Source organism: Balaenoptera acutorostrata, chromosome 16 (genome assembly GCF_949987535.1).
Source record: "Balaenoptera acutorostrata chromosome 16, mBalAcu1.1, whole genome shotgun sequence".
Lineage (NCBI taxonomy): Eukaryota > Metazoa > Chordata > Mammalia > Artiodactyla > Balaenopteridae > Balaenoptera > Balaenoptera acutorostrata.
In genome coordinates, this window is record NC_080079.1 from 56,185,406 (window position 1) to 56,208,038 (window position 22,633).

At 49.2% G+C, this 22,633-nt stretch overlaps 1 protein-coding gene across 4 annotated transcripts; it reads right to left on the minus strand.

The window, feature by feature from the left end:
* Positions 1 to 315: 315 nt before the first annotated feature.
* On the minus strand, positions 316 to 15,376 carry SFTPD (surfactant protein D). Of its 4 annotated transcripts, XM_057531127.1 has the most exons (9): positions 15,318 to 15,376; positions 13,818 to 14,019; positions 8,172 to 8,288; positions 7,784 to 7,900; positions 7,354 to 7,470; positions 6,886 to 7,002; positions 6,211 to 6,294; positions 3,850 to 3,935; positions 316 to 543 (listed from the first exon to the last, which is right to left on the minus strand). In XM_057531127.1, exons 2-9 carry the CDS (start codon positions 14,014 to 14,016, stop codon positions 466 to 468), a joined length of 915 nt encoding a protein of 304 aa, XP_057387110.1. In that variant the 5' UTR covers positions 14,017 to 14,019; positions 15,318 to 15,376; the 3' UTR covers positions 316 to 465. The 4 variants fall into 4 exon arrangements, with proteins under 4 accessions (XP_057387110.1, XP_007177997.1, XP_007177998.1 ...); XM_007177935.2 differs by lacking the exon at positions 316 to 543 and having other exon boundaries at positions 3,245 to 3,935; XM_007177936.2 differs by lacking the exons at positions 316 to 543; positions 8,172 to 8,288 and having other exon boundaries at positions 3,245 to 3,935.
* Positions 15,377 to 22,633: the final 7,257 nt, after the last annotated feature.

A 22,633-nucleotide genomic window follows, 5' to 3' on the forward strand; every position in this document is an offset into this window, starting at 1 on the left:
AGCATATGTGAGGGCATGACCAGCTGTTTCCACCTGTGTATCCAGTGCCTGGATAAGTATTTGGCATATAAATTAATATTTTATTTCTTCTGATAGGTACCTGGTATCTTTGCTCTACTATATAAAACACAAGTAACCCAAAAAGGTCCAGTACACCATTAAACTTGAATTAAGGACATCTGGAAGGTAATAGTGATTGAGAATGCTCTGAATATAAGCAACTCAAACGCCAGTGATTTATTTATTTATTTGTTTGTTTTTTAAAGTTAAGTATTTTTTAAATTAATTAATTTATATATTTTTTTGGCTGCGTTGGGTCTTTGCTGCTGCACGTGGGCTTTCTCTAGTTGTGGCGAGCGGGGCCTACTCTTCATTGTGGTGCGTGGGCTTCTCATTGCAGTGGCTTCTCTTGTTGCGGAGCACGGGCTCTAGGCATCTGGACTTCAGTAGTTGCGGTGCGTGGGCTCAGTAGTTGTGGCTCGCGGGCTCAGTTGTTCCACAGCACGTGGTATCTTCCCGGACCAGGGATTGAACCTGTGTCCCCTGCAATGTCAGGTGGATTCTTAACCACTGCGCCACCAGGGAAATCCCAATACCAGTGTTTTATGTCAGTGGAATTCAGAACAAAGATAGAATCGTAGAAAAGTAAACATCAGAGGGCTTCCCATAGGCTGTTCAGTATGGGATGTGGGCCCATCTGGTAACAGGAGGGTTGAGAACCAGGAGGCAACTTGAGAATATACTATAAAACAGGGACTTCCTTGTGTGGTTGTCCCCTCTCCAGGTATGGAAGGCTCCCAGCTTGCTCCCATGATGTCACCTGGCATTGTGAGTGTCATAACATCTCTTGAGAATAAGGGTCACACAGCTCTGGCTTCATTTGGCACCTAGGCTACCAAACTAGGGACATGGCTACTATGGTTGGGGTGGGGCTGACATTGTTTAAGATCTATGTGGACCTTTGTCCATGAATGATGGTGTAGGAGAGACCTCTGTGCTCAAGAATGGGTAAGGACCTGCATTTTCTGAAATACTTGCCTCGGTCCTCTGCTTTAATCGGGCTGTGTCTGCAGAACCCAAACCACCCTCCTTACTTATTCTCTGTGTTGGAAAGCAAACCAGACCCCCGTGGACCATGGTGCAGGTTGATCTGAAGCTTGTTCCTAGGGTTTGGGGTCTCAGCATTTCCGGCCTTCACCAACACAGGAGATTTTTTTTTCTTCCTATGGAATCACATAGTCCTGCCACTCTTTCCTTCCCTCTTGTCAAGAAATAGGCTTGGCTTACATATTGGGATGAGTAGTGATCACCCATAGAGCATTGTCCAGACCACCATGACCTCGCAAGGATCCCAGTGGCCATAGTGTACAATGTAGCTCCTCCCCCGCCCCCAGGGTGAGTTGATTGGATCAGAGGTGGGCATCTGAGACAAGTAGATGCATTTCTACATAGTTTTGAATTGATATCAAGCAAGAGTTTCTGATCTCTGGGACACACGAGAGACCTGGATGCAGAGGAAGCCGGTGTGTAAAGGAGGGAAAGAGGTGAGGATGGGCAGAGACAGGCAGAAGCCAGGGAGGTGGCACAGCGGTGCCTGTGCACCCCCAGTCCTTCGTAAGCCAATTCAGAATTCTCTGTTCTTTAAAAACACCCCTTCTTTGGCTTAACTAGATCCAATTGTTTTTCTGATTTGCAATAAAAGCAGTCTGTTCTAAGCTCCAGAGAGTTGTACTGGAGAGTTGTTTGCTCATTATTGCTTAACTGTTTATATTGCAGAAGCTGCCAGGAATTGGGGATTTTTTCAAGTAACGGGAAAGATATGAACAGGGAGGCTGAGCTGCATGCTGCTGAGACGTGTGTGTGGCTTTTGTTTTCAGATGTGCTGTCCCATATATGAAGTGTGGCTGCAAGAGTGTTGGGAAGAGGGGTAGGGCTCGGGGGTCCCATTCAGAAAGGGCCAGAGAGGGCAGTCCTCCTGGTCCCTGGGAACAAAGGGAAGAGTGGTAGGTTTCCTGTCTGGGGGAGGGGTATTCGTTGCCCCCTCCCATGAGCCTATGGTTCATCCAGGTGTCATTCCAATTTCTTAAGAACAGATGTCATTTAAATCTTTCTTTGCAGCAGTGTGTCAATAAGATCAACTAAATATACAGAGGCCTTTGGCCTAAAAATTTACAGGCCAGAAGTATAAGCTCTGGGGTCCGATGGCCTTTTTCATGAGCGAGCTGTAGCACCGGTACTACCTGTGCAAGTTCCCTCCCTATCTGTGTCTTAGTTTCCATGTCTGTAAAATGAGAAGGGTTTGAGTAGATTATCTCTGAAGAAGAGTGGAGAAGAACATCCCCGGAACTGCCAGGCAGGAAGAGGTTTGGGGATGAATTTGAACATGGCTGGGCACCCTCTGTGCCTGAGATTTCAGAAGGGATTAGGATTGTGCAGATGGTATGTTCTCCCCTGAGCCAACCACAGTCACACTGTCATGGGTAGAGAGAGATCCTGGGCGGTCAAGGATGAGGGGAGTCTATTGGGTGTAAGGCCACTCAATCTGGCCAGAGAGGCAGGTGCTTCCCTGCCAGGTCATCCCTCTGTAACTGTGCAGCTTCCTAGGCTCAGGGCTTGAAGCAAGAGGCAGACACTGAGACCTCCCAGGCCCGGGGCTCCAGCTTGCACTGGCTGGAGGAGTCTGGAGTTCGGGGAGAGGTCTTGAACAGGGCTCTACGTGGGGGAGGCGTCAATAGAAAGGATTTGAAACCATGGGAGAGAATGAGCCCAAGCCTGGAGCGAGAATAAGGAGAGAGGGGAACTGGAGCTGAGGCTCCCGTGCCCCTCTGTGGAGCAGTCCAGGAGAGGAGGAGGGATGAGACTGATGCAGAGCAGCCAGAAGGATAAGAAAATTGCAAGCAGAAGAGGAAAAGGGAAGGAGGAGGCAGTGATCAGCTGGGTCAAATGAGGCCGATGGCTGGAGGAGGTGGAGGGCTGAGGAGGAGATGCTGGATTTTGCAACAGGGAGTTCTTGGAGACCTCATTTTAGCCCTTGCCCTGGGAAAGCAGGCTGGCCTCCTTTTCCTCTGATAGGTCTTCCTGGTGTGAAGCCAGTTTCAAACTTTATTCTGAGGGAGGCGTTCCATAGCAGCCCTGCCTTCTGGCCTCACCCATGGCTCTGTGGAGAAGCCCTGGCCAACAGAAGGTCACCTTTTTTTTTTTCTTTTTTATAAATTTATTTTATTTATTTATTTATTTTTGGCTGCATTGGGTCTTCGTTGCTGTGCGCGGGCTTCTCATTGCGGTGACTTCTTTTGTTGCGGAGCAAGGGCTCTAGGCACGCGGGCTTCAGTAGTTGTGGCTCGTGGGCTCTAGAGCGCAGGCTCAGTAGTTGTGGCGCACAGGCTTAGTTGCTCCGCGGCATGTGGGATCTTCCCGGACCAAGGTTCAAACCCGTGTCCCCTGCATTGGCAGGCGGATTCTTGACCGCTGCACCACCAGGGAAGCCCTGAGGATCACCTTTTTATTGGGACATTGGCAGCACACAGCTCTGGGCAGTGCCCCACCCTCCCCGGGGGCTCAGAACTCGCAGATCACGAGGCGCTGTTCTCCGCAGGCCTGGTCGTTCCACTTGCCATTGGGATAGATCTCCACACAGTTCTCTGCATCTCTGTCGTTGTTGGGCTCCCCGGGGGCCCAGTTAGAATACACCAGGGGCTCCCCTGTTGGGTAGGTGAACCTGCCTTCCTTCTTGTCGTCGGTCATGCTCAGGAAAGCAGCCTTGTTCAGGTCATTGACCAGCTGTCTCAAGGCCTCGTTCTCGGCCTCAGAGCGTGGGGAGGCCACCTGTCCCCCGGCCTGTGTGCATACCTGCTGTGCATCCTGAAAAGTTTTTTCAAAACCTCCCGTCTTGAAGATCTTCTCCCCGACACCCCGGCCACTGGGGAAGAGCTCCACTAGGGGAAGAGGAGAGTCAGGTTGGGGTGTGGCAGCACCTGGACCTTTGTGCTCCAACCAGAGCCCCCCAGCCTCCCAACCAGGGTACCAGGGCACCAGATAGGATGAAAGCGAGGCACTGATTCCAGAGCAGCCCTGGCTCCACGATGCGCCCTGTGAGTGGTGCTGTGGTCTCCAGTTACAGGTGAGGACCCTGGAACTCAGGGAGCTTACATAAGAGGCCCAAAGTCACACAACTGTCAAATGTATAGTGAGGATCACACCTTGCTGGATGTGACACTAAAGCTTAGACGTGCACTTTCTGTTCCTCCCCATGTCGTATGCCAGAATTGGTTTTTCAATTACTGTGTAGATTGGAATGACTTTGGCCAGGGAAATGACACGGTGCAGCCCAGGGCAGTTCCTAAGAGTGTGGAAAACACCATGCAGGGGGCTCGCTCTCACACCTGCATGATGGCTGGGCATGTGGTGTTGTCAGAGGGGGGTCTGTGCTGTGTGAAGGGGTGAGGGGAAAGGAGAGGAGAGGGTGGGGCATCTGAGAGCAGCGACATGCTAATCTCTGCGCTGGGGGCAGCCCAGTGTTGGCCTCTTGATATGCTTACGGGTGATGCCCCAGCCAGTCAGCCTCCCTGGACCGCTGGGCAGGGGATGAAGGCATCTGAGAGGTGTGTGTGGGAGTGGGGGGAGGGAGTGGGATCGGCGCTGGAGAGACCCCTGTTTGGGAGTCAGAAGGCCACGTGTTCAGCCCCAACCTGACAATGACGGTCCAGGTGGGCAAGGGAAAGTCACTTCCCTTTTCAGGGTTTCCCATTCCTTATTTCTAAAGTAGGTGTACACTACATAAAAGCATCACCTGTGTGACATGTTAAGTATCTCTTATTACTCCATCCTATCCCCATCCCTTTGACTTCTAGGCTCATGCATGGAAATCTTCAGGGCTCCTAAGAGGGCTCACTGGACCGGGTAGGAACCCAGACTACACCCTGACCCACTGCCCTTCTCCTCTGAGTAGTTTCAACACGGACTCAGGGGCCAGGTTCTCCAAGGGGTCAGGATGGAACCCAGAGCAGCCCTGTACAAGGTCAGTGCAAGTTCACGTGCCATAATTGGGTTTATGTCCCATGCATCTGGGTGGGTATGCATGTGTATGCGTGAATATGTCCATATATCCACCTGAAGGTACACAGGTGGACTTAAGGTCCATCTGGATGGGTGTGCATATTTGTGTATGCATACGTGTGCATGTGTGCTCATGTATGTAGATGGTGTGGAGTGAGCGATGGTGTTTAAATACCCACACATGTGGCCGGTGCATATGCCCATGTTCTCCTTTGTTTGCATCAGTGTGCATACAAGCAAGTGAATGGGTATGCAAATATGTTTGTGGAAGGAGGAAGACATCAAATGCTGGAAACTCATCCTTACTACATAGGTACTTAGTTGGCTTGAGTCCTTAGCAACCAACCCTATATCTCACCCCATTATGCTCTACTCCTTCAGAAAACTCTTCTTTTTTTGGATCATGAGGTTTGATGAATGATGTGGACTCAAAGCTGATGTCAGGGAGAGCAGAGAAGGGGGAGGGGCAGTTGGGGACTGAGGCAGAGAGTCCCAAAGGCACCGGGCACTCAGGTGCGCACTCCAGGAGGCCTCTGCCTCCTTAGGATTCCAGGCTTAGGGAAGAATCTCTGCTTTAAACACCCAAGGAGATGCAGGGAGAGTCCAGCACTGGCCAGAGACTGGAGGCAGCCTGCCCCTGCCAGACCCAGGGGCATCTTTAGGGTGAGATACTCGGTGGCCACACAGCAAGGTTGGGCCCCCACCAGACTTGAACCCCATGAGCGGCATCCCAGCCCCTGCTCACAGGACTATGTCTGGATTCTCTGCTGCCTGGGCTGTGCAGCTGCATCTCTGGGTACTTGCATACCTGGCTCCACAGAGGGAAGAAATGCATCGTGGGTTGGGTGTCCCCTTGTCTATCATAGGGACCTGCCCAGGGTAGGCAGGGTTGAAGGTCTGCTGCACTGGTGATAAGGATTGCATCCTCCTCCTTGTCCCTTGCATCTCCTTGCAGCTCCTGGAGCACGTGGCTGCACTGCTGTGTCCCAGCCCATCCTTAGCCCCACTCCCTGCCCCAGTTCCAGGTCCACTCCTAAACATGGTTCCAGCCAAGTTCAATTTTAGACCCAAGCCCAGCCAACTCCAAGCCAAGACCCAGACCTAGTATGAGGCCCAACCTTGGTGTCTGGCTCAGGTTCAGGTCCAGGAACTCACCTTTCTTATACTGAGAGAAAGCATTCTGGAGGCGTTTTAGCTGTCCCTGTAAGGTCTCCACCTGCTGCCGGAGAGCGGTGATGTCTGCAAGGCAGAGAGGCTGAGTGAAGACAGGTCCAGCACAGCCTGGGATCAGCTCAGAGCCCGGGCCTCAAGGGAACGGTGCTCAGTTGCAGACGCATATTGGGGGTGGGGGTAAGGAACTGGGACGGACCCCTAGGAAGCCCACATCTGCTGACATAGGTGGCCTCTGCTGCCCACAGGATTTCCTGTGGTTCTGCTATGAACACTATCCCCTAAGCAGGTCCCTGCACCACACTGACACTGAACCAGGTGGCACTGTAATTCCAAATTCTAGGAACCTGATAACACTTCCTTTTGCGGGGTGGGAGTAGAGGAATACACGTAGCTCGAGACCTTCCCATCCACTGGGTTATTTGAAGTTCAAAGCTATCTGATGAATTGGGAAGGGAGGTGCGCTCATCCCAAAGATCAGATGGAAAAACTGCTCAGGTTGCCCTCCAGCGAGTCATAGAGGCTAAGACCAGCGTCCACTTTGACTTCCAGCCCCCCACCTGTAACTAAGGGGGACGCCTGAGAGGAGGGCCTGGGAGGGCCTCCTCCCACCCTCCGTTCCCACCCGCGCCCCATTGGGGGCCCCCAGAGCTTCCTTACCTGGGAGTCCACTCTCTCCCTTTGCTCCTCTTTCTCCAGGAGCACCTCTGTCCCCCTTCAGTCCTGGGGGGCCCCTGGCACCTGCAGGTCCCTGTGGACCTATGGCTCCAGAAGGCCCTGGGATCAGAGAAGAGTTGGGTGAGTTCTGAACGCATTTTCTAGCATTTTCACCTCCCCCAGTACATGGACTATCTTATCGCCCAGCTATACGCCCTCCCCATATACATATGTCCCTCTGTGCCCTGAACCCAGCCTTGCATCCTCTCTGTATACTGACTGTCCCTGTCACCCAACAACCAACCTTCCCTGTACATAGACGGTCCCTGCTACTCTCCCTGCCCTCTCCCTAGAGACAGACAGTTCCCAGAGCCCAACACTGGCTGTCGCCCTGGAGTGCTAGCTCTGACCTGGCGGGTGGTGATGGTGGGTACAGGGGAACAGGAGCTCAGCCCAGCTTCCATCGCTCACCTGCTGCCCCAGCACTTCCAGGGGCTCCGCGTTCACCGGGGGCACCTCTCTCTCCTTTAAGACCTGCGGGGCCTCTTGTCCCTGGGGAGCCCTGCATGCCTGTGGCACCCACTTCTCCTGAGGAAGGAACAAATTGGGACGAACACGGCTGAGAGTGCGCTCAGCACTTATCATTGCCTCAGAAGCGGAGCTTTTCACCCACAGCTCCAGGTGAGAGAAGGAACTGGGAGACGGTGCTCCTTAGTGCCTGGTCTCCTCTGGGGAGGGTATCGGGGAAATATGGTCAGTGTGGGAATCTGGGGGGAGAGGCCCTGGCAAGGCCTAGCTGGTGCAGATGGTCCGGGCTTTTCCAGGCACTGTGCGCGTGCTTTAGGTCCCATCACAGACTGCCACGCCTCCTTCCCACACCCATCACACACCAGCCACCTACCACTGGGTCCAGTCTCGCCTTTGGGGCCTGGTGCACCTGCAGGTCCTATGTTCCCCTGCCTCCCTGAGGGACCTTCTCTTCCAGCTGGACCAGGCAGACCTCGAGGTCCTGGAGGCCCTGGGGAAAAGGACCAGCCCGGTTAGTGACACCGAATCTCCTTGGAAGTGGGCGTGCATAAAAGATGAGGGCAGTAATAGAAGTCTGAAAGGCGGCATCCTCCTAAAGGTGTCACCCAACAGCAGCTCCAGTCTTCCCTGAAATAACCCAGTGCCACCTTGAAAACAACCTTCTGCCTCCTTCCTGGGGGAGAATCTGTGCATGCCTACCGGCATGTCCTAGCGACAGCACACCACCTGCAGACCTCTGCATTCCATGCCCAGCTGCTCACCAGGTGGTCCAGAGTCTCCCTTTGGCCCGGGTTCTCCAGCAGAGCCATTGTCCCCTTTGGGCCCAACTGGGCCAGCTGGTCCAGGCATCCCTGCTCCTCCTACAGGTCCTGGTAAACCTGTGGCAGCAGAAGAAATGGGCATAAACCTGGCCCCTGGCCCCAGGCCCCGGAGGAGCCAGATGGCGTTCCTTCAGTGTTCTATAAGGTGTAGACACTTCACCTCAACAAGACCCGGTCCAGTGGTGATCCAGGAAATGGGTGTCCACATCCCCATTTTACAGGTGAAGAAACAGGTTTGCCAGAGTTGGAGGCAGATCAAACCAAGACCTGCCTGACTTTCCATACAATGCACCTTTCCTGCCCCAAGGCCACAGTATTTATAGCAGGCAAGTCTGTCAGCTTTTGCCCTTGATCATGGACTCCTTGCCCTCCCCCTTCCCAGAACCAAAGCTTATATCAGAAATGACACCTGATGCTAATCACCAGAGAAATATAAATCAAAACCACATTGAGCTATCACCTCACACTTGTGAGAATGACTATTATCAAAAAGACAGCAAATAACAGGTGTTGGAGGATGTGGAGAAAAGGGAACCTTTGTGCACTGTTGGTGGGAATGTAAACTGGTACAGCCACTATGGAGAACAGTATGGAAGTTCCTTAAAAAATTAAAAATAGAACTACCATGCAGTCCAGCAATTCCACTTCTGAGTATTTAACCAAAGAAAATGAAAACACTAACGCAAAAAGATTCATGTGCCTCCAAGTTCATTGCAGCATTGTTAATAGTAGCCAAGACCTAGAGGTGGCCTAGAGCCTAAGTATCCATGGATAGATGAATGGATGGAGAAAATGCAAGGCGTATATACAAGGGAACATTATTCAGCTGTAAAAAGGAATGAAATCTTGCCATTTGCAACAACGTGGGTGAACCTTGAGGGCATTATGCTAAGTGAAATGGGTCAGACAGAGAAAGGTACCATACGATCTCACTTATATGTAGAATCTAAAACACAAATGACAAAACAGCGTGCTCATAGATACAGAGGACAGATTGGTGGTTGCTAGAGGCGCGGTTGGGGAGTGAGCAGAACGGGTGAAAGTAGTCAAAAGGTACAAATTTCCAGTTATAAAATAAATGAGTCCTAGGAATGTAATGTACAGCGAGGTTACTATAATAAATAATACTGTGTTGCATGCTTGAAAGTTGTTAAGGGTGTAGATCATAAAAGTTCTCATCACACACACAAAAAATTGTAGCTATGTGTGTTGATGGATTTTGATAAGCCTTATGGCCATCATCATTTCACAATATATACAAATATAAAATCATTATGTTGTTCACCTGAAAGTCATATAATATTATATATCAATTATATTGTAATAAAAAGAAGAGAAAAAGCTATGTAACATGCTCTTAAAGCTACAGAAATTAGACCAAATTATTATGCATCATTAAGTGATAAAAGTATGCTATAAACACTCTATTTCATACGATTCTGTTTCCTAAATATGTCCATGAATGGGTAGGGCGTGTGCACACGTAAAACACATTGGAAAAACCACAAGAACAGCACATACAAAAGTGTTAACAGTTGCTGTTTCTAAGTGGTGCAATTAAGGCATTTTTAATTTTCTTCCTTTTATCTTTAGTGACCACATATTATTATTATTTTTTACACATATTATTTTTTATTGGAAAAATGACCAAACATTTTAAACTTGTTACCTCAAGAAAGACTGCCTAAGTCTGAAATTATATGAGATCTACCTCGATTTAAGAATTTTACACTCAATTCTGTGAGTTTGGTTATTTTTTCATTGAGATGAAATTCACATAATATAAAATTAACCTTTTTTTTTTTTGGCTGCGCGTGCAGCTTGCGGGATCTCAGTTCCCCGACCAGGGATCGAACCTGGGGCCCAGCAGTGAGAGGGCTGAGTCCCAACCGCTGGACCGCCAGGGAATTCCCTAAAATTAACCTTTTTAAATTTTACAAGTCAGTGGCGTTTAGCACATTCACAACATTGTGCAACTACCACCTCTATTTAGTTCAAAAATATTTCATCAACCCCAAAGAAAACCTCATATCCGTTAATCACTCTGTCTCTGCTTCTTCCCAGGCCCGGCTATCGCTATTCTGCTTTTGTCTCTATTACCTATTCTGGATATTTTATGTAAATACATACAGTATATGAGCTTTTGTGTCTGGCTTTTTTAACTCGGAGTGACATTCTTGAGGCTCATCCAACTCGTAGCACGTCTCAGCACTTCATTCCTTTGTGTGGCTGAGCAATGTTCTAGTGTCTGAACACAACACGTTTTGTTTATCCATTCACCACGGATAAACGCTGATGGACACATGGGTTGTTTCCATCCTTTGGCTGTTGTGAATAAAGCGTTCATGTGCAAAAAGACAAGAGAAGAAATGACACCTGTCAGGGGCTGCTAATTTACTCATTCACTTATTTGTTCATTTCCTCATTGTTTCATTTATTTGTTCGCCGGGAAACGAACAATGGAACATAACTTTCTGCTTAGCACTGAGCAGGATGTAAATGTTAGCACCACGTCCTGGTCTGCAAGGGATTTGTCACTGAATTTTAAACTGTGAGGCATGGGTAACGAGCGAGGAAGACAGTTTATGAGATGTCCCTCGTCCCATCCCAGCACCTCCAACCCCAGCACACACACATAGTCGGAGGAAACAGGACTTCAAGGCTGAAGAGGATTTAGAGAGACTTGGAGAAGAGAGGTGACATTTCAGATTTGGAAACCGTGCTCCAGGGTAAGAAAGGCCAGGGCCTGCCTGGGCCAAGCATGTCCTGGTGATGATAGACTGTGCATTTGATGGGTGGCTGAGAGCTTCTGTGTTGGGCATTGTGTTCTGCTTTTAGTTGCAATCCTCACTGGGCGTGAAATGGAAGCATAGAGGATGGGCCCCGCATCCCAATCCCACAGTGCGCCGTGCTCAGGCGGAGACATCCTGGCCCCAGGCCAAGCCTCTCTTGGGCTCCCCACTGGCCGGGGTGGCAGCAGGTACATGTGAAAAAAGCCACTCCTTAGAGGGGAGCGTTAGAGGTTGCCTATCCTTGTGCACAAACTGTGGAGGCCATGAGAGCACCCTTTCCAGCAGCAAGCACCGTGCCTGCCAAAGCACACATTTTGCATCCTAGCACCCCACGAAGTCCTAGCCCTGTACCTTACTGCCACCCGAAGTGAAGCTTTATGCACCAGTGATTTGGCCAGTCTTAACTGTATTAAAATTCCTCCTCTCTTGGCAATTTACATTCATTTATTCCACAAGTATTCACTGAGCTTCTACTAGGTACAAGGCACTGTCCTAAATGCTGGGATTCTATTAGTGAAAAAAAACCAGACAAAAACCAAATCCCTTTCTCATGGAACTTAAACTCAACTGCATAGAAATAGATCATCAAAATTAAAATGTACAACATATGATGATTTATCAGATCAGAATAAGTGCCACAGAGGAAAAACAAAGCACAGAGTATTGGTGGGGCTGTGCAGTGTTCTCTCTCCAATAGGAGGGCCAGAGAAGGACTCTGTCTGTGACTAAAGCCATGAAGGAGGTGAGGAGTGAGCCATGGGGATGTGTATGGAAAGAGCAAGGCCCTGAGGAGGCAGGGGGCCAAGCGTGCTTAGGGACCAGCGACAAGCCAGTGTGGTCAGAGCCCAGGGAGTGTGGGAGGAGTGGAAGGAAGTGAGATCAGAGATATCAGCAGGGGTGGAGGGTGGCCTTGGGGACTGCTGTGGGGTGTGAGGTTTTACTCCAAGGGAGATGTGCGCCCCTGGAGGGACTCTCTCACTGAATCCTTTCGGGCGGGGGTCTTGGAGGTGCTGAGGAATGAGGGAATTGTCCTTGGAAATTCAGCCCCCCAAGCAGGGTCCAGGTCTTATTGGCCCTGCATGAAATGCCTGGAGCATCACCAAGTGACCCAGCTCCACCCTCTACCTCTGCCCAAGGGTCTCTCCTCTCAGGCCCATCTTGTCCTTTACAGCAGGTTCTTGGGACCACGTGCATCAGAATCTTGTCACCAGTGCAGACTCTGGCCCCACCCAGACCTACTGGGTCAGGATTCTGAGGATGCTCTGATCTCCAGGAAATCCTCAGACCCATAACAGTTGAATAACTAAAGTGCCTGGAACTGAGGAGCCAGAGTGGAGCCTGGCCCTTGGTCCAGCTGTGTAGTGTTCTCTCTCCAAGCACCGACCCAAGGCCAGGCTTGGAACGCACAAGAAGGGGAGGGCTCAGCCACATCCGTGCTGCTCAGAGGGCCACTGTAGGAAAGTCTCCCTACCCCACACCCTGCCCCGGGATTCAATTCAGGGCCCTACTGGGAGCTACAGAGAGCTGGCACCTTGAATACCAACCTTCTCCTGAGTTCACTTCCAGACAACCTTCTCCAAGCCCCAGCCCAGTTATGTTGGGAACTGCTTTCTGTCTGTTAAGGACAGACCAATAATTGTCCCTTATCCTACAAAGCCTGGGGATGTTACCTATTCTCTCCAGCTTAAATGTTGTTCATTTTCTTCCTCCCCAACCAAAATGCAAACTCCAGAAAGATAAAGACCTCAGTTGATGCCTGCATAGCCCTGGCCTAGCGCCATGGTGGTCCCCTTGTTCTTGTTGCTGGTTCATTGAATTCTCACTTCTTGCCGGTAAGATCCAGATCCTCCCCTGTGGGGCAGTGTTTCTCGGACAATTCCCTTAATAATCAGTACCTTTGGAAACCTCAGGAGAATTCACCTGATTGGTACAGCAAGAAGATGCAACTTTATCCTGAAGACTCAACAGGAAAATGAAGTCTTGGCTCAATTATTTGTCACTGTAAGGTAGATATTATTCCCATCTACACATGAGCAAACTGAGACTCAGAGACACTGAGTGCCTTGTCTCCGGGGGTCCCTGCTGTGGAGCTGGAGCTAGCAGTCAAGCGCAGATGTGTCTGATGCAGAAGCCCATGTCTTTTTCATCTTCCAGGTTGGGTTTCACATAGCATCTTTGTGTCACAATTTTCCTACCTATCAAATGAGATTAATACATCCCTTGTAAGACTTTTGGTGGGATTAAATAAACCACTCAAGTGAACACCCAAGCACCAGGCTGAACAAAGGAATGTCAGCTGCCTTTCCTTCTCTCCTCTCTCCATAATGTATTTAGGGAAAATCCTTTTGACCGGGCCTGAGTATGTGGCCAGAGAGCCTCATCCTTTCCCGCCCCTCATGGAGTACAGTTTAATTACATATTAAAAATATTTAACATCCTGCAGAGGCACCATTTAATCAGAATGAACAAGTTAAGTTCTGGAGCAGGGTTCTAGAGGACCCCAAATACCAGTCATTTACTCACTGTTTGCTCATTCTTGGGGTGGGTGGAGTCAAGATCCTAAGGGAGGAATCAGGGCAGCTGCTGATGGAGGTGGGGGCTCGGGGCAGCCCATCTTTGCCAACCAGTAAGGCTGTGTTTTAAGTGGGCTGAATATCTGGGGGAAACCCACCCATGCGGGATGAAGAAGACCATCTCCAAGGTTTACACAGCAGAAAATCCAGAGTTTCTGGGTTGGTTACAATTCCAATGCCCACCCCTTCCCACCAGGACAAGCCCATGGTCCCAGCTCTACCTGGATCCCCCTTCTCGCCCTGGGGGCCTTCTCTCCCATCTCGTCCATCACGACCAGGAAGGCCATTCTCCGGGGTGCTACACACGACCAGGGTGCAGGCGTTGGCCAGTGTTTTCTGGGAATAGGTCTTCACTTCTGCCCCCAGAGACCTTGGGGGCCGTGAGAGCAGGATCAGCATGGAGAGAGGGAGGAGAAGCATGTCCTAGGCAGAGGAACAGAAAGAAAGGGGACACGTTCTTGGTGCGAGGATGTGGATTAGGGCTTGGCCTAGCTCCTGGAGGTGAGGAGAAGCACTTCCTCCACCTCCTCTCCTCTGCTCTGGGGCCAAGAGCAGCAGGGCTCTGAAAGCAGTTTAGGGACAAGGTGGGCATAAGGTCTGGCCTGAGAGGGCATGAGTTGACCAGCTGGACTTCTGGGGTGACCACAGGGGTGACCAGCAGCACGAACCTATTCTTAGATGCTCTGTGTCATCCCTTCTTGTGCCTCCCCTTGGGCACTGCCATGGGCACTGTGGCAAGGATGTAGAATTCCTCACTGAGGCCATCTGTCACATCAGGAAGGACTCACTGAGAGCTCTCGGGTGGGACCCTTCCCATCTCTGGACCTCTTTCTCCCTTTCTGTACCAGTAAGTTGGTTGACTTAATTCCGACAAGGCAAACTCGTTTCCTCTCACTTGCTGCCTTGGATGGACTAGTACAGGTGGTCTCAAGTGCTGCCTGGGAAAAAGCCAGAGTCCTGAGCACAGGATGGGTGCATGACTGCATGTTTGCCAGGTGATTTGCCATTCCTGGGCTCCATGAGGAAAGTCCCTGGGACACCTAGAGTCCTGTCCAGGCCTCCTGAGAGGACTTGGAACAGGGACCTCATGGAGGAAGGGGATGTGTGAGACGGGCACAGTCAGGGGAAGGCTAGTCTGGGGGAGGAAAGAGCAGATGTCCGAGAGCACATCCGGTTACCATCAGAAAGGGACTCAGGAGCTAAGTGAGGTCAGGGTGGGTGCAGGACCTGGCTCACTCCCAATATTGGGCTTCTTTCCTCTGTAAAGTTACGAGCATGGAAAGGGCTCATGGGAATTGCAGAGGCTGAGAACAAAGGCTGAAGACCTGTGCAAAGGACAGGGGGTCACCAGGCAGGCTGAGGTAGTGGGAGGGGAGAGGCTTCCTGGCCAGAGAAGTGCCCCCTTCCAAGAGGAAGATGAATTGCATTTTTCACAGGGGCTTCCAGACAATGGCGTCTGAGGTCTGGTTGGATGTCACATCCAACTCACCCACCCTCTCCCAGCCTAGGAAACACATCTCCTACCGAGCAAAGGGAGCAAAATGAAGAGCACTCCTTAGTACTCCATTGTGCTCTCACCTCCAACAGCTACCCTCCGAGACGGCAGCAGCTACACAGACCTGCCTTCCTCAACACCACTAGGGTAAACCACCCAGACAGGCAGGGAGATATTCACCAGACATTGGGAAAACAGAATGAGAGGCAAGGACAGAGACACTCACAGTTGCTTCCTCTAGGGCTCCAGAATCTCCAGGCAAATTAGAGTTTCCTGGCAGGCACTGACTATTTATACACGCCCTGTGAAGTAAACCTCCCAGCTCTGGTTTCCTGAGAACTCTCATCAAGAAGTAGGGCAATTTCCTTCCTTGTTGACTCACTCAATTTCACCCCACCTGCGTCTGGACACCTGCCACTGATGTTCATAAAACCACACACACATCACCTTAGAGTTCATAGAGCACCCTCAGCCCACGATTTCATCTGCACCTCACTGCAGCCCTGTGAGTTACGGGGCAGCATCAGTGTCTGTATTTCACAGATGTCCAGGAATCCAAGGTCTAGAGAAGACCAGCAAGTTGCACAATGACCTCCACCTCTTGCAAAAGCAGCTTGCACCTACAGAGTCCAAGAGCCAGCACCTGCTGTGCCCACTCCTCTTCCTCCTTCATGTCCACATTATGGCTCAGATATTAGGAAAGAGGTGGGAGCTCCTTGGCATATCTGAGCAGTGGTGGGGCAGGTGGAAGGGCTGCCAAGGCAGCAGCCTGTGGGAGCCAGTGGCTGGGAAAGCTACCACCCGGCAGGGGTCACTCTTTTGCTTCCTGCTCTAGATGTAGGACAGCCTCCCACTTGCCTTTTATGGGATGGCCTTCCCTTAACTTGCTTGCCCGAATCTCTCCAACTTTTTAGCCAGTGTTTCTCCATTACATGGCTCTAGTGGCCAGTTTGGATCCCTGAGCTGCTGATATACTGTTGTAACCATCCCCAAGGAAACTCTAATTTCCAGTGACTGTGGGGCAGTTGCTGGCATCTCTGCTTGCTTTTAGATCCCTGTGACTTTATCTCTTCCATCAACCCTTCGCCTAGTGCTGGTGGTCTACACACCAGCAACCCCAGGTCTCCAATCCTCTCCTTTGGCCACCCCACTGGAGGTGCTGACTTGCTCCTGGGTTTTGATGATCCTTGTATATTGTGGAATCTATAATGCCAGCTTTCCTCAGTTGGTAGGGAAAGGTCTTCTCTTTTCCATACTGCAATTTTTTGAAGGAGGATCCCATAGTAGAGAACCTGGGCCCCTAATGCTGGAGCTCTTCCATTATTAACTCACAGCCCTCTCTATTCTAGGATGTTCATGTGCCCCCTAGAGATGTAGGTCAGCATGGAGGTTGAACTGAACACTTGCTCTCCTCTCCACACAAAGCCTAATTGTCAAGTCTTATCCCGGTGGCTAGACAAACTCTCCTAATTTATGGTGACTTTTATTTCAGGAGTCCTATACTTTGTCTCTTCCTGCAAGCTGGCTTCTATTAACTGCCACCTCCTAGACTGTCAAATACATCCCTCATGATGCCCTCAGGCCCCATTATAGCACAGAATATGATGTTTCCTTTGTCTAACTTCACATTCCAACAGAATCCAGTTCTATTTATGATCCAGCCCAGACACTCGTGTTGCAACGATAACCTTTGCTTTTCTCAGTTCCATCAACACAGGTGAGAAGAATCACAATGGCTTTCATGCAGAGGATCACTGGACCACGCTCTCTTCCCAATACAAAGTCCAGGATGACTGCACAGTTTCTTTGGCAGCTGGTCACTGGTGCTGTACTGCAGCCGCAGAAATATCTGCACCCCATGGTGGGCTTCATCAGCTGCACTTCTGTCAGAGCTAAGCTGTAGCCTCTGGTATTTTACCGGCTGCTTGTCCACATGACTGTTGAAACACCCAGCTCAGTGGGCCTGTGTAGGGTTAGGCCATTCAAGATGGCTGTTCTCTTGCTCTCTCTACATCCCCCTGCTCGACCAGTCCCTGCTTCACTCACATGACTATCTGATCCTTTTAATTATAGGGCTTAATTAGTAACTGCCTACCGGCTGCCCCAGCTGTTGGTTTCCTTGGTAACTAATGAGCCAACCTGACATCAATTCCCCCTATAAATGGTAGCCTCCTCCCTCGAGTGAGGCTTGTTATGTCCTTCCTGCTCTCTGCCGAACATGGTGTGTTGTTGCTCTAGGATCCTTCTGCTTTGGACGTGTAAGATCCCTTGTCCGATAAGCCACTGATGTCTTTGTCACTATCTCCGGGCACTTTCTTCAGTCACAAGGCTGGGCATCAACAAGGCTTGCAGGCCTGCGGGGTGCAGCCCAACAAATGGTGAGTCAGCCAAAACGCTGAGGAAACTCCCGGGAGAGCCGAGATACTGGGGAATAAGGACGGGGAATGGAAAGTTGCGGGAGTAATCCTGGGGTGGCCGTCCACCAGCATGTGGGGCCCTGTGGCAGCTGACTACTGTGAGAGTTGTCTTTCCGTTCCATTGTATTGATGACATCCTGTTAACCCCAGAGTCTCTTTCCAGTTTAAAAGCAGCGGCCCAGTGCTGGTTCATCTGACTGCATGCGGAGGGCTGGTGAATACAGACAAAACGCAAGAGCCTTTCTGGGTTTTTTTTGTTGTTGTTGTTGTTATCTACAAAATACAAACATACCCCTGATCTGCCACCCCCAAACAATTACAGACATAGGCTTTAAGGATATTAACTGAGGGACAGGCTTGTGAATTGGACGTGGCCAGTTACCCTGAAGGGTTTGTTTGGGGCCTGTGACAATGGCAAAACAATAAGGGTACCCTTGGGCTTCTGGTCCCAGCTATGGCAGGGGGCAGAGCAGCGATACAGTGTGATGGAGCAAAGCTATATGCAGCCTACAAGGCCTTACAACAGGTGGAAGATGTTACAAAAGGCCTACCCGAGTTGTCAAGCAATGCAACAAACCCCGCTTTAGCGGCCATGAAGTTCAGGACTGGGCCGATAAAATGCCGTACACTGGCATTTCCACCTGCTCTTCAACCCCACTGCTGCCGGGCTAATTGAAGGATGAGCGGCCTACTTAAACAACAATTGAGACAGGAGACCTGCTGTCTCAACCTGTGGACCAGGAGGCTGACTCAGCTCATACGAATTTATAGCGAAGCATCCCAGGAGCAACCATCCCAGTGCCTATGCCGTGTTAACCCAGAGGCAACTAGTCGACACTATCCGAGTTCAGCTATTGAGGACCCAGGACCATTGCCAGCAGGACAGTATCTCACTTTTGCCCTCCCCATGGGATCTGCCCCCAGGGGAACATATTATAAATGGCCCTGGGACTGGCAGGTGAGTCCCCGGTGGTTTGGGTTTGCCGTCCCATGGAGATTAGGGCTAGAAAGGAATTTATAGATTTCACCTTTCTTCTACCCAGCCCCACCTAAGACTACTAAGGTAATAAATCCAGGCCCCTTACTGTAGAAAGGTGGCATTATATTAACCCTATGGTCTGTTGAGCCCCCTCTCCGGTATTTGGCACCGGCCGTGGGGACTGAGGGGGGGACAGGCGGTGTGGTACTGCAGCCCAGGAGAAAAACCACAGGCAGGGGTGGTGTTATGCCAGAATGCTGTTACTGCTTGTATTTTGCTTAATGGTCATGATCTTCCCTGTATCGAGTTGGTTAGACATCTTACATTTCGTCTCTAGTCTGGGCGGAGGGAATCTGTTTGCAGGCTGGGTGACAGCGGTGGCCTCACTGCAGAATGAGTCTGATTGGTGGGTCTACAGTGAGATACCACTGTTGTCCTCCTCTGGAATTCCATGAACAACTGAGCCGATGAGCGCCTGGCCCCAAAGTTTACCCACCTTTTGGACTCTCAGTACTCTCTAGCTGCTGTTGTCTGTATTGAATTTGTGGTATCTGGTGGCAGTGCACCTCCACATACCTGACTCCAGGGATATCGTGGAAGAGGGGCGGGCCAAGATTACAAGGGTCATGTGGGATATGTAGTGGGGCAGTGTATGGTCAGGTCATTCAAGATGGCTGTTCTCTTGCTCTCTCTACATCCCCCCGTTCCAACAGGCCCTGCTTCACTCACATGACTATCCAATCCTCTTAATTATAGGGCTTAACTAGTATCTGCCTACATGCTTGCCCCTGCCCAGCTGCTGGTTTCCATGGTAACTGATAAGCCAACCTGACGTCAATTCCCCCTATAAATGGTAGCCTCCTTCTCCCCCAGTGTCAAAGATTGCGGCCGTGTCCTGCTGCCCTACATGGTGGGGGTGTTGCTCTAGGACTCTTCTGCTTTGGATGTGTAAGATCCCCTGTCCAGTAAACCATTGATGTCTTTGTCACTGTCTCTGGCTCTTTCTTCAGTCTCAAGGCTGGGTATCTACAAGGCTTGCAGGCCTGTGAGGTACAGCCCAACAATGATGGACAGGTTGCTTTGGTTTTGGTCCCAGGGAACCGTTGGGGGAGGTCTGGCATTGCGGCCTTCTGCCGGGGCATTCACGGACCCACTTCTGCTCTGCTCTGGGTGCTGAGCTCTTTGGTTCTAAACCCATATCTAGGGTAGAAAAAAGGAGGCATGGACCTCAGAAGAAGTAAGATTCCAGCTCAGTTTCCCCCCGATCTGTCAGGCAGAGGGCAATGTCTGTTAGGCCTAATCTTGGGGATCCTATTTATATCTTTCACCTGGCCTTGCAAACTAGGAGCAAATTCAGGGCAACTCTCCACACCTGGCTAGGAGTGGCTCCTACGTTGGTTGGCTAGAATGTCGGGCTCCTCCTACACTATTACTTCTCTTGCCCTTTCATTTCTTGAAAGTTGATGTCTTAATATCTCCCACTTAATGAGTCCTAGGGCAAATAGTGATCTTCTTCCCCTTCCCTACCCAGAATACTCAAGTCCTCAAGTATACAAGCATTCCTTAAAACCTTTTCCCCCGTCTGCTAAGAGCTGTGATCCAAATGAAAAATCACCTTCTCTGGCTCAGAAGGATGTCCCGGTTCAGGCATGGTTGAAATTCATGCCTTCAGTGAATGTGCCCACTTGATATGACTACAAGCCCATCTCTTACGGACAGACGTTCAGACACAGGCAGCCACCAAGTCCAGATGAAAAACACCTGAGTCTAGAATCAACACTCTTCTTTCAGGGTTGTATCAGGAAAGGAGCTCTCCTGATGAGATTGAATTTCCTCTCCATCCATGGAGAACAGAGGTAAGAACACCGGGGCTTGCAAGCCAGTTGAAGCAGAATCACAGGTTCTTGGATACAAATGAGTCTTTTGAGACTCTGATATACCCAAAACCACTATCTTCATAACTTATGGAGAACAACAGTTCTCAACCAGGGGCAATTGTGTCTCCACCCTCAACCAAGGATAAGGCCAATGACCCTATATGATTAGGTTATTAGGGGTAGGGGAGGATGGATGTGGATTTTGGGCAGGGTCTGTATGGGCTCCTAGGCCCCTCAGGCCCAAGATGCTGATAAACAAATGTTACCTCTGCTTCCATAATAACTTACTTCAGAACTTATCAGAGATTCCGTCTTCAGCACAGGTAGTACCTTGGAGATGGGCATATTGTTTATTTCTTTATTCCTAACCAGCCTAATCCTTCATTAGTTCATGGACTTTCCTTTTGGACCATCCATTCAAATGGGCCTGGAGCCACTCAACCACCTATGGCCATGTGTTCCCAAGGGATGCACATTCACTACCAGGATTTGAGTAAATGCTGTCTCGGACACACAAAAGGGGAGCATGAAGAGAAATACATCATCTTGGGAGTTCCCTGGTGGCCTAGTGGTTAGGATTCCAGGCTTTCATTGCCTTCGCCAGGGTTCAACCCCTGGTCAGGGAACTGAGATCCCACAAGCCACGTGGTGCATCCCCACCTCCCCCCCCCCCCAAAAAAAACAAAAACCAGAAAAGTCTTCTCCCCAGCATGCCCTCAGATTGAAGTTCCTGTAACCCGTAGCTTATTGGGAACTATAACATTTGAAAAAACCCTATCTCTAATAAGTTGCTTTACTTTATTTGTTGGTAGTCTGAATATGGCTTCTCCTAGAATAACTATTTTCTTTCCAGCTGTCTCTTTGATCTCTAGATGCATTGTTTTCTTTCTTTTTTATATTGATTATTCCATTCAAAATTATTCTACTGGTCTGTAAACTGTCCTCTGTCAAAAAAGTAGTACAAAAAAGGAATCCTGGTCTGAAAACTGGGAATATGGGTATTATTTTCATCCAGAGTCCTTATACTATATATTGTTCATTAATCTGTAGTATTGATTGCAGTGATCAATGACAATGTACCATGATCAAGTTGACCCTATTGCTTACATTCTCTACAGTGTCCACATGTGACTTAATTTTCTATTGTGAAGTGAATATCCAGTACAATTCCCTTCCCCCATCAGTGAATGCCCCAAACCAAGTTTTCCTCCATTGGTAGAAGAGATAGACAAATTTATTTTTTGTATTTAATCCTTCATATTGTATGATATAACATGCAAAAATTTCTTAGCAAAATACCTGATATAAGGTATTGAGTCAAAATTGCTAGCCCAGGTTGTCTCTTTATCTTGACCCTGAGAGATAATGAAAGAGAAATTCAATCATGCCTGGATTCTAGTTTCTGGAATGCCAATTTCTTTTTTTTTAAATTGAAATATACTTAACATACAGCATTGTATAAATTTAAGGTGTACAACATGTTAATTTGATACATTTATATATTGTAATATGATTACCGTTGTAGTGATAATTAGCTCCTTTAACATAAACCATAATTATAATTTCTTTATAGTGGATGGAATATTAGGTTCTAGTCTCTTAGCATGTTTGATTACAATATACTGTTGTCTATATTCACTATACTATGTATTTGATCTCAAGGACGTATTTACCACTTGTTGCAAGTTTGTACACTTAAAAAAACATGTTCTAACTCCCCCGTCATTATCCCCTAGTAACCATTTACTCTGTTTTTATGAGTTAGGCTTTTTTTAGATTCCATGTATAAGTGATATCATACAGTATTTGTCTTTCTCTGTCTGACTATGTCACTCTGCCTAATGTCCCCAAGATCCATCCATGTTGTTGCAATTGGCAGGATATACTTCTTTCTCACGGCTGAATAGTATTTCATTGCACATATGTGTGTACCTCATCTTCTTTATCCATTCATTTGCTGATGGGCACCTAGGTTGTTTCTATATCTGAGCTATTAAGAATAATGCTATAAAAAACATGGGAGTGCATATATCTCTTAAAAAACCTCTTTTCATTTCCTTATGATATATACCCAGAAATGGAATTGCTATGTCATAGGGTAGATCTGTTTATTTTTTTGAGAAACTTCCATATTGATTTCCATAGTAGCTGAACTGACTTGCATTCCCAGTGTCCACGATGTGTTCCCTTTTCTCTTCATCCTTGCCAACACTTGCCATCCCTTGTCTTCCTGGTGATAGCCATTCTTAAAGGTGTGAGGTGATAGCTT